Source organism: Linepithema humile, chromosome 1 (assembly GCF_040581485.1).
Source record: "Linepithema humile isolate Giens D197 chromosome 1, Lhum_UNIL_v1.0, whole genome shotgun sequence".
Lineage (NCBI taxonomy): Eukaryota > Metazoa > Arthropoda > Insecta > Hymenoptera > Formicidae > Linepithema > Linepithema humile.
This window is the reverse complement of record NC_090128.1, coordinates 19574875-19587389: the sequence shown is the minus strand read 5'-3', so window position 1 is coordinate 19587389 and position 12515 is coordinate 19574875. Positions and strand designations below refer to the sequence as shown.

General features: G+C 41.8%; 1 protein-coding gene and 1 long non-coding RNA gene across 2 annotated transcripts in view; both read right to left on the bottom strand.

Annotated features, from left to right (window-relative positions):
* The window catches only part of LOC105668652 (uncharacterized), a 48847-nt gene that overhangs the window by 9805 nt on the left and 26527 nt on the right, over window positions 1-12515 (bottom strand). Inside the window, exon 2 of the mRNA XM_067347210.1 lies at window positions 1778-1913. Within this exon, the coding sequence (XP_067203311.1) occupies window positions 1778-1913 (136 nt within the window). The remainder of the gene's footprint in view (window positions 1-1777; window positions 1914-12515) is intronic.
* Window positions 3291-10790, bottom strand: LOC136997051 (uncharacterized). The gene is made up of 2 exons (XR_010887862.1): window positions 10104-10790; window positions 3291-10035 (listed from the first exon to the last, which is right to left on the bottom strand). It is a non-coding gene; the product is annotated as an uncharacterized lncRNA (long non-coding RNA).

The window sequence follows — 12515 nt, the reverse complement described above, 5'->3', positions numbered from 1 at the left end:
TTCCAGTTCGTAATCGGCGACAAAGAGTTTGTTAGCGCCGATCGGCTCCTCGCCACCTCGGCGAAACGTTATGACAGTTTACGTGTGTGTGTGGTTTTCTAGCATACTTTAGAGACGATGACGCGATTGCTGATTCAGATAATAGAACCGTATGTACGGTGTGCTCGATATGGCGGACACGTGTGTCTCTGTGCTCGTGCAATTGATGCAGAGTCAATATGGATTTAGTGGCGCGTGACGTGAGACAAGAGACATAGGTTGAGAAATAATACACACCCTACAGTTTGCACAGTTCTATCGATTCCGCGATACGGTGAATGTAGCCTTAAATAAAATTCATCCGCTTCAGCTCGTAATTCCTCACGTGGAGCGATTAAATAAAAATTTAATTACTTTTTAAACGCTTCACTTAAATAGCTATTTTTGTCGTATGAAATATATGCTCATCCGATCGATGTATCCTTTTCAATTAAACGGTTACCGACTGTAAACTGTAGATTGTAGATTTCAAAGCATTACAATTCGTTGTACGAGGAAAGTCAAAAACTTTTTTAAAACGTAAAAAAAACTTTTTCAATTCTCAAATTAATCAAAAGTACCTTTTGATTTTTCCTCGCGCGCGTGCATTTAATTACCAAAAAAACGAATATGACTTTCGCAAAGTAGCGTATATTATTCAAAAATGCTGTCGCGTTATTTTAGATAAGCCATGAGGGATTGATGATAAACTCGCGAGTTACAGAAATTTATTACACGTTCTACATCTCCGAACTTGTCGTTCGGCGCATGATGGATCTGTCTCGTATGTGTCGTCATTATTATTTCAGTCTTTTCATCGGCCGCAGGGCAAATATCGCGGTTTCGAGGGGGTGGATATTGATCTGGGACATCGGCGCATCAGTAAACAGGATAGTCGAGACGAGACCGTTTCACACAGCTGACCCGGCCGAGCGGGATTTACAGGCGACTGGTCTACATTTCTTTGGGCCGCCACGGTTGAAAGTTGTCGGCGGCGATAACGCCGATGATAACAAATAAACGACACGCTCCTCATCGCGGTGGCCGTCTTTTAATGAATATATATGCGCGGGCATCGCGCGCGCCGGCTGATTAAATTTATGTCGTGCCCGAGAAACTTTCCAGACGCACAGATGTGTCTTTTTAAGTCGATACACGGCGAACAAAACAATGACGCGTAAAATCGTCGCCGCGATCACAAGTCGGCGGGATCGCGCTTTAATGGGCGGAAAGATCGTGCCAGAAATTACGGCGCGCGATAAACTGATTTAATTGTAAATTAAAACGTGAATAACGCGGCGCCGCGTCCAGCTTTATCTGCATGTAATAATAAATGAGTGGAAAACGTATGTGGAAGTCTGTTTAGTGCCGCGGTGTCCCAGTTACTTGATATTGGAGTGAAATATGAATAAGATTAATCGATGGCTTGAATGAGCGAGCGAGCGAACGAATGAGGATATTTTATTATTCCCCGGAACAAGCTCCTTTTTCGCAAAACTGAGAATGCAGTAAAACACACGACCAGTATTCACATAAAATAATGACATGTTAAATGAATAAAAAATTGAAAAATAAATTGAAATTTATACACTAATAAAATAAAAGAAAAATTTTGATATAAAATATATTTTATTATTGCACAAATTGCGATAATTCTCTTCAGTTACTTCAACCATAGTAATTTATATATATAACTTTTGCGCGAATCAAAGAGCACATTTATTTTTCCGAAGGATTAAAACTGTCCAATATTGCTTACCTAAAGAGAGAAGATTGTAGACTGCAGATGGACGTGGATGCCCGAGTGTCGCCCAAACATGGCAGTACCTCTTTCGCGATGTAATCTTCGAGAAACTGTAGTGACCTTCCCGAGGCGGTATAATCACAATAAACCACTGAAACACAAAATGACGACGGTGAGAGGTGGATGTAAAGAATAGGCCTCTTCTTTCGTGAAAGAGTACGAGTTAAAAATGCAAAAGTTTTATTTTTCATTTACGATCCTGGCGCATAAACAATGTCACGCCGTATATTATTTTATAGCATTGAGATTTTATCATTTTTTAACTGAATAATATATAATTTAGCAAAAAAAATAAACGAGAGAGAAAAATCACTAATCAAATCAAAAAGATCTTTCGTTTTATTTCTATATAAAATATTATGTATTATATATTAAATATTATATATTGTATATAACTTTGATAATTTATTTAATTTATAATGTCCACGTAAATATTCGAAAGATATTTTGCTGTCGTCGCAGCGACATGATTCGAAGATGCGAGCGGACAACGTAGAAAATACGCTGAAAGCATGCACAACGCAGAATATATAGCATCTATTTATGGGTATACGTCGCCGACGATGTCGAGGCGTTAAAATATCTGGTATAAACTGCAAGAAGCCCCGTTTCCGTCGCTATTTCCAGTCTTTACCGAGTCGCGTTTACCGGAGAATGGCACAACAGCAAACAGCGAGTGTGTGAGCGATTAAAGTCGGCGCCCGGAGCGAAGCTCGCGCGCGTTTGCGCTACCACTTTGAAATCCGTTCAGAATGTGTTGCCCAGTGTCCTGAATATTAAGTCTCTCAAGTCGGATTCGTGCCGACGACGCGATCAGATCGCATGGATCGCAAAATATGCAAATTTATTCGCGACCGAGAATCTGTTACATCTCCATAATTACTTTATGCACTCCTACAATCACGACTATCTAGATTGTTACATAAATCCCGCTAATTTTTATCGACTCGTACGAACGCCGGTGGTGCAGAAATTCGCACGAGATCGCGGTGCGATTTTCCCGATGCACGATATCCGCGGTGCATCGGCCGCGAGAACCGAAAAGCCGAGAGAAAGCCTCTTTCACTCGGTGTCTAAGAGACGCGATGAATTTGCCAAAATTTCGTCCGCTCGAACGTCGAGCGGACGACGTGTCTTTCACATTCCTTCGCGCGCGGCTCGCCGGAGAGCCAGCGACAATCCATTCATTGCTTAGAACAGCGGTGAGCGGAGTGTGCAGGCAAGGTTTTTTTTTTTCTTTTTGCGCGCGGGCAAATCGAATCGCCGGGGGAAAGCCAAGGTAGGCAAGGGATAATGACTCGCAGGTGTTTCTTACGAAAGCGCTTGATCGACAACCGGTCGCGGCGAAATTATATACGCGAGCGAACGCGCGGGAACTTTCAAGAGTTTAGGCACGGTGCGTTCCTAATACATCTCTCCTGTCCAGACGGTAGCGACGAGGCCGAGAGACGTGACACGATCCGCTGACTCGGTGACGGACATCATCGCGACAATATCGAGTTCTATCTGCGGACACCTGGTATTTGCTCTCCGCGCCACCGCCGCTGCCGCCGTCTAATTGCATAGGAAAACATCATTAAAATGCCGCAGATTACTACCCGGCAGTTTCTTGTCACACCATCTTTTTTAATTTAATTACACGGCGGAATTAACAATCGCGTAATCATTGCTGATGACGCGCGGTCATCGTGACGCAGTGCTTTCTTATCTCTTCTTCATCCTTTCTCGAGAGAGCAAAAAAAAAAGAGACTTTAGATAATACTTTTGTTGTTCTAGATTCAATTTTTTTGCATCATTAATTGCGCAGCGCCCTCAGATCACGCAGATGCGAGATTATCGAGCACTCGGAGCGTTCAGTTTTTTATCTCGCTCGTGCGGATCGGAATAAAAGTGCGGATGACAGCTTAGAATTTGTTTGTTTGATAAGCCGATAAATTTTTATTAAATTATGTACCCTCCACTCTCTATTTCCTGTCGGCATCGTAGATGACGTCAGGATATACCTCGCCACGCTCATAATCGATGCTTAGGGCGAAGTATGCGATCTTGTCGATAAGCCCGGCGCGGAGAATGAATATGGAGTTGTGCCGCGAACGTACCGCGGCCTGGCTATACTTTTAGTTCCGCCGACGATAACTGATTCCGCGGAAATAATTTGAATATGTAACGAGCGCGCGCGGTCCGTGGAAGTTTATAATGTCACCCGAGGCATGTAGAGCCGCAATATTATACATAAACGTATCCAGCGCTGTAAAGTACCCGCGTACAAGTTACACGTGCAAATTTAATTCGCTTCATTTTCGCAGAAATAACAAAAATACCTATTGCACATCTACACTTAAGTATATTTTAAATATTATGTATATCTACACTTAAGTATATTTTAAATATTACGTACAGCGAGAGATAAATTGTAAAAATACTATTTTATTTTCTATTAAAAAAAAATTTCTAATTTCAGATACATTCTGCTCGAATTCTAAACTCGCTGTATCACGAGGCGTTAAAAACCACGGGACGCCTTTTGCACGTGAAGCGTTTCGCGGCTCGGAAAGTGTTACGCGTACATACATCTCAGAGACAATCACTTTCTCTCCCCGCCGAGGTGCGAACATTTGCATTCCCCGAAATATAATCGCTGGCCGTGCGATCAGCTGAGCGGGCATGTAGGCGAATTTTTTCGAGGAGGCGGCTTCTCGAAGGAAGTCTGCGCGATCTTTGCCGACGGGCACAGCTCGACCTGAATTTCAAGGATAACGCGACGGGGATCGGCCGAACGGCCGTGTTTCATCGACCAAGCTATCCGCTTGCCGAGAGCGATTCGTGCGCTGTTCGAGTCCTTCTTCCTCTTACTAGTGCGCGAACTAGCGTTCGCGAAATGAGGCGCGAGAGACGCGCTCTTACGAGGCGCGCTCGCGCGTCGGATTTGTGCCGCGACGCGCAAAGAAAGGTGTCACGCGACGATGCAAGCCGATATCATCGCTCGCTATTTGTATACTGCATGTGGATTTGCAATGCTGCACATACTAATGCGTATTACTCGGAAATTCGACACCTACGGACCGACTGTTTCCCCTTGCATTTTCGCACATTTGCGTGAGACAAAACATCGCACACGCTCGCTTTGACGATATTGCGAAATCGGAGCTGCTTTATTCCGGTAAACAACGATGCCGCGCGTAAAGGTGTCACCTCAACGGCGTCAACGATAATGATTAAGTTTTTATACGGCGACAACAACAACGCGGCATGTAAATTCATTTCATCGCGTTCGCGATTCCGCGAACAAAGCGCGGAAGCGCGGCGCTTTGATCTCGCGATAGCCGGCGGAATATCGGCCAATTGTAATTACCGATGCATTTAAGCGGGAATGGGTTTTACATCCGCATGCGCGATACCGAAAGCGACGCATTTCTGAGTACGGGGAGAGCCTGACATGGGTGATTTAGATGCACGCCAACGCTGTACACGCCATTTGTCGCGTTTCGCGAGAATCGTTACTGCCGCTCGCACAGCCGCTTTCGACTCGCCGGAGTCATAATCTATCGACCAGCGCCGCGCTGTCTGCACTCAGACCGTTAGTGCCGAGCTCTTCTGACCTCGGAAGATTCATTAACATACGGGGCCAGCCGTAGGCACGGCTACGCAAGCCGCATCCGGTGCACTGGCGAGCGTCTCCAAGACACCTTTAATTAGACGTGAAAAATAATTAACGCGACGCACTTTTCGCCTTGCGCGGCGCCTTTTAAGAATTGAGGACACGCTCGCAAAAAATGGAATCACCTTTATTTTCCCAAAAGAAGCAAAGAAAGAATGGTTTCCCTATTTAATTTATGGCGACGCACCGATTTATTTCTGTAATATCACGATAAAATTGTATCGATCGAAACCAAGGCAATTACTGATACACTCTACATATTTGTACTTATTCATACACGTTTGTTTTTATCTATGCAAAGTAGTTTGCCGGGGAATAATTCTGATATTACTGTTCAGATATTTGCACTTAAATAATTCCACCTCCATTACTGAAAAGACAAAAATATATACTTTCTATTTATCGTGCTTTCTTTTACGGTTTGTTATTAATTTCTAAAATTTCTTTTTTCATATTCTCAAGCTGACAGAACAGATATTACAAGTTTGTTCTACAATTGTCAACCGCGACAGCGCACAGTCCCTTTGTGACGATTGAAGCTATTCCTCGAAGTTGTTATTTTGTAGGAATATCAAAGAGTCCACGCTGGAATACAGTACTCGTGAACTCAAATAGAATGTACAATGTGTTTCATTTGTATTCGCTGTATTATTATTCGGACGTAGTTACAAGCCATCCTCTATGTTTTTCCTATTGCACGACGTTTCGAAGCGATGTTCCGGGAAAAGAGGATCGCGATTACAAACTATTCGCCAGTTTACCAAACAGCGAAATGTAGAAGAAACTGTGGTACGAATTCGGAAACCACAGAAAGCAAGAAAAACTCAAAAAAGAAAAAAAATTCAAACCGGCGCATCGAGGTTGGCTGTCGTCGGCGCTGATCGAACGGTCGCGACCTAGTTTCGAGTTCGATTACCCCCCCACTTTTTAGTCGCGTCGATGTTCGATCCATCTTGCTTTGCAGAGAATAGAGCACATGGGCGGCGACTTTTGTGGGGTGTGTGTGGAGTACTCCACACATGAGAATTTTTCATGTGTGGAATTCCACACATGAAAAATTCTTCATAAACAACTTTTTGAAAATAACAAGTGTTAAACTAAAAATAATTAAATTTTTTTTGAACTTTTATTTCGATGAAAATTTCAATTACACACACTGAGCAAACCAAGCGCGGCCGATAAAATATTCACGCAGTACGCAGTTCTCTTTTATAGTTCGTATTTTTCTGCGCGAAGAGCGCTAGTCTATAGCTTTCGTGCATCTTAGCGACTAGTCTTTATTTGTTTCGGAATATATGAGTGAGAGAGACAGAACCCAATCGCCGTTGTGTGTGTACATGTACATTTGTGAGACCGACTACATACAATGGAAAGGTATATAATACGAGTGAGAAATAATACAGATACAGCCTTTGAAAATGTTGAACCACGAAACGATCTATCAATCTCTATCAATACAAAAGAATCTCGAGGTGAAGCGGCGTGTGTCTCTGACTCCGATTGTCCGGAGAAACAAAACATGAAAGAAAATGACACGAGTGCAATAAATTGTTTGCAAGAGACCAAATTTAGTAAAACTTCAGATCAAAACAATAATCAAGGTATGAATATAATAACCAATTTAAATACATAATAACTGTTAATAATTATTTCAATTCCCTATATTTTCTATAATTTATTACATTTTTTAGAATTTTTGCGTGAAAATACAGCTAAATTTTTTAATAAATAAATATATATATTCTCGATACAAAAGTATAGAGTATATATTTAAAACATGATATTTAATACATATTTAATAAATTCTCACGAATATATTTAAATGATTTCGTTACAGATAAAGATATTCCTAAAGCTTTTAAACAATGGACAAAAGAATTTTTGTGGTTAAATTTAAATGTCGACAGAAAAGCAATTTGCATAATATGCACACAAGCGATAGATCTGAAGTTGACACTGCCATTTAACACTCAATCCATGAATGCAAAAGAAGCGTTTGTAACCAAAGGTTACAGTAACTGGAAAAACGCGGCTTCTCGCTTCAAAAATCATGAAAAAAGCGATTTTCACCTTTCAGCTCTCTCTCTCTCTCTGTAATTGGTTTAAATAATCTGAAGAAACCGACTGTTATTCAACATATGTCATCCGCTAAACAAACTGAAATGGTAGAGGCTCGAGAGGCCCTTCATAAAATATTTTCTACTATAAATTTTTTAGCTCGACAAGGATTAGCTTTTCGTGGAAAAACCGACGAATCTTCTAATGTATTAAAATTACTGCAATTACGAGCCGAAGACGTCTCCATACTTAAGAAGTGGCTTGGACAAACAAAATTTAAGTGGACTCATAAAGATTCAATAAATGAAATTCTTCATTTGATAGCAAAGGAAATTTTAAACAAACAACTTGCAAAAATTAAAAAAGCCAAATATTTTTCTATAATAATCGACGAAACATCTGATATTACACGATTCGAGCAAGTGTCCTTTTCGATAAGAATCGTACTGGACGATATGACAATAGAAGAAATATTCATGGGATTTTACGAAACGCCAAGTACGACAGCTGAAATATTATTTAACATAGTGAAAGATATTTTGGCTCGATTTGATCTGGATATCCATAACTTAAGAGGACAATGTTATGACGGAGCGGCTAATGTAAGCGGAAGAATTACAGGATTACAGGCACGCATTAAAGAAAGTGAACCGCGAGCTTTATACGTGCACTGTAATGCTCACAATCTAAATTTAGTAGTACAAGACGGGATGCAGTGTATATCCAGCGTAAAAAATTTCATTGGTGTGGTAAAGGAGCTCATCAATTTTATACGAGATTCCCCTAAGCGCCAAGGACATTTTAAAGAATTGCAATCAGATATCAGTCCTGCGCTTACACAGTTTTGCCCAACTAGGTGAAAATTAAGATAACACTGAAATAAAATATTCGATAATATTTTATAAAACATAAAATATTCGCAATTACATTGTACATATACATATATGTATACATGTACTGAATGTATTAAATGTACTTAACATTGTTTTTCCTTCTGAGAAAGTGCTTTCTTTTGATTAATTTTTTTTAACAACGGTTTATGAATGATCACATTTTAATTAAAAATTGAATAATATTGAATTTTAGGAATAAATGATAAATTCTGCTATATATATGTATATAAACTAATTTAGATTTACGAATTATTAACATTTGTTATATTTTCGATTTATTAGGTGGTGTATGCGTGTAAAATCTTTAAGAACGCTGTATGAACCAAGCAATTATGAAGCAGCTCGACTGTTATTTAAGTCTGATTCAACATTTCATTGTAGCAACTATGCAAAAACTCTTGGATTTTTACATCATCTCGAAAGTTTTGAATTTTATTTTAATCTAAGTTTTATGATTAGAATTTTTGGAGTTATCGAAACTTTAAACACTAACTTGCAAAAAACGGATTTAAACATTCAAAGATCACACGAGATGGTAAAAAATGTAATTTCGATATTTTCAAAATCCCGAAAGAATAATTTCGAGTCGATATGGGAAGAAGCTATTACTAACGCTAAGCAACTAGGACTAGAAGATCCTAAACTACCGCGGCTTCGTAAGATTCCAAAACGATTGGAAAATACTGATAATAGTCATGTTTTTTTAACGCCAAAAGCATATTATAAACATGTATATTTACAAGTACATGACCAAGTCTTCGCACCTTTAAATGAAAGATTTTCAACCCAAACCATGAACTTTTTAAAAGAAATGGAAAATGTTGCAATCGAAAATAATAAATATAACGAAAGTGAAATTGAGAATGCTCTTGCAGAATACAAGAATGATTTTGATATTCAGAAGCTCGCACTCCATCGGAGAATGTTTTTCGACATACTACACAGCCGAAAATTAACGGTGACATCTCTCGGAGACGTTGTTACAATTCTTCGAAAAGATAAGATCGTGAGAAACTTGGTTTCGGAGTATGCAAAACTAATTCAAATACTATTAACAATACCGGTGACGTCGTGTACTGCAGAACGTTCTTTTTCTGCTTGGAGAAGATTAAAAACATATTTGCGTTCTACGATGCAGCAAGTTCGATTGAATTCAGCAGCTATATTGCATATGCATTCCGAGATTGCTGAAACTTTAGATATTGATGCACTTATGGATGAATTTATTATAAAAAATAAAATTCGGAGTACAACGTTTGCTCTACGAAATTAAATTTTTTATTAAATTTTTTTCATTAAGTTTTGTTTCGTGAGTTTAAGTATGTTTCAAGTTAAACTATAAATATGTATAAAATATTTACAATTTTGTTGCTCATCATTGTGTATAATTTCTTATAATAAAGAAATTTTAATATAAAAATTAAATTAATTCTAAAAACTTTTTGTCCCCCCCCCCCCCAACCCTTACGATCAAGTTGTCCAACTTCACACATGGCGAACCGACAAATCGCCGCCAATGATAGAGCACACAGCTCGAAACCGGCTTGAAAGTGACTGTTGAGAAAAAAATATGAAAGATTGCAAGCCGACGTATTCATAGATTTCTAAAAAAAAATTTACATTCAATTAGATAAATATAAATAATATAATAATTTCAAGTAAATCTGCTTACACGAATGTTCTCAAAGTTTTTAAAAGTGACGTGGCACTCGCAAGCGTGCTTAGTAGACCTCCTCCAATCAAGCCTTAATCAAGCTTGCTTTTAACAGCGGCGCGCCCTAGAGCTGCCCTTGAAAGCTCTCGGTGAGTGCCGAAAACCCCCGTCGCGCAAGGGGTAGATGGCTCTCGGTTGGCGCGTCGGGTGAGAGCACGACTAAATTTGGAGCATGGCTCACACGTCGACGCAACGGAGTACGCGAGAGCCAGCAGCTTGCGACCTACATACGAAGGGATCGAGCGTACGCTGAGTGCTGGGTCACTTCCATGAAACGGCAGACAAAAATAGTAGTCGCCTTCTTTGTTCGCTCGAGCGTGTACGCGCATAGTTGTTGCTCGCGCGCCGCTCTTCCTCGCCGCGCGCGGGCGAGCGTGCGCGTCGCACCGTTCGCTCTCGCGTCGCCCGGGGGGGCTGACGGTGTCGGTGGCGGCTTTGATCGTGTTCGCGTCGAAGCGGAGATACGATATATGTGCCGCCGCCGCCGCCGCCGCCGCCGCCGCCGCCGCCGCCGCCGCCGCCGTAGCCCGATCGATCTGCAGGAAACCACACCGGATGCTGCGCATCGCGCGTGGAAATCGAAAGGCTGGAAAGCGATTGGTGTGTGCAGCGGCGCCACAGAAATGTCAAGCAGTGAAAGTCGGGGAAAAGAACATTGTGTTACGCTGGCTTTCACGTGGAATAAATTAGGTCAGGGATGAGCGCGATAGCGCAGCGACGATTGACTCGTCCGAGTCTGTGCGAAAAAATTGGAGGAAGAATTGATTAATTCCCGCATGCTTGTCCCACGGTTCATAATCCATGTATTAGATCTTATTATCTCGTAACCACTCTCGATAAAAACAATTTTAAAGTCCATGATTCCGAAGCGCTGTAAAACGTTAGGCGCATCGCCTCCATCTAATTGTCTCGATTCATTAAAACGATTCATTGAAACTGGCGGACGGCTTTGACGTCGATTAGCTCTCGGCCACCGGTCTGCCTATCCGACAATTGCGCGTTATACATGCCGCGTGGATATATAAATACGTGCAGGCATTTTTCAGAGTTTAAGGAATGTCTTTTTATCTCGCCGACGTGTACAGCTCGCCGTATCAAACGGTACGTGCAAGCGCGCAGCGGCCTTAATATTTCACCGTTCGAGACAGGCCCCGACGAGCGGTCCGGGGCTTCTTCAAGGAGAGACCCCGATCGATTACGCCAGAGTGCCCGATTTCTTTACCTCATCCGCGCGCTCCGGCAATCAAAGAAATCGATCGTGACTCAACGCGATAACCGTTAACTCGCCGCAAGAACCGACGGCGATTAAATCACTGTCACTTCCTCTCCGAACGTTTAACCCTGGAGCAATGACGTACGGACGGAGATGGCCTACTGCGCGAATGCGCGTGTTGCATACCGAGAAATCGGCGTGCGTCTGCAGGCGCGCACTTGTGCATTTACCAACCGCATAAGCGGTGGACGCTCGCGAGGAGGATTATGCAATTTGACGCAGGGATGACATTTCATTCAGGACGTCGAGCTGTTTGTCATTTGCGACAAAAAAAAAAAAACAAAAAAAACTCGCTTATCCCGTTTGCCGTTATTATGCAGACCTTAAAGTTCATAAACGTCATCCAAGCATATCGCGTTAACATTGCATTGCGCAATACGAAATCGGCGAGTGTGTTGTCAAAGCAGCGCGCCGTGCTCTATTTCGCTGAAACTCCAAAGTTTTCTCCCGCGGTTCGTGATGTACGTCATTTTGCCGCCTGTATATTGGGTAACGCGATTCAATCGCCGTTCGGCTGCAAACTGGGAGAGAAACAGCCCGCGAATTTATTTATTTATTTATTTGCCGCAATAAACGTCAAGCGGCGGCGATATCGAAGGACGCGGCTCGCACGACGAAAGAAATATCGGGGAGGGTGTCGTGGCGAATCGTCGCGAGTCGTCGCGAAGTAACCGGACACGAGTGACCTTGACGTTATAATATTTTTATCGCGTCGCGCGGTCTTTATTGGAGCAAATGGTACATCGGTCCGCGCAGGATGCCAGCCACAATTAAGTGCCACGCAAACTCCATTAAATCGGATTTATTTTCCGCTGCGCAGATAGCGCTCGTGCGGATAAAAGCGCGGCTGTTATTACGAGAAATGTCGGGTATCCCCCGACAAACGCTGTGTAATTATCGGCGGAATATCGAGTGAATTCTTGCATGCGGAAATCCGCACCTGCGACTAACCTAGGATCTAGTCGCCTCTGTTCGCTCCAAAAAAAAAAAAGAGTACGAGAATAGATGTTACCGATGCGCGAAAAGTGCGGGAAATTCATGGAACTGTTTACGTAATGTAAGCGATAACGCGTCAGCTGTATAATTAACGTGATAAA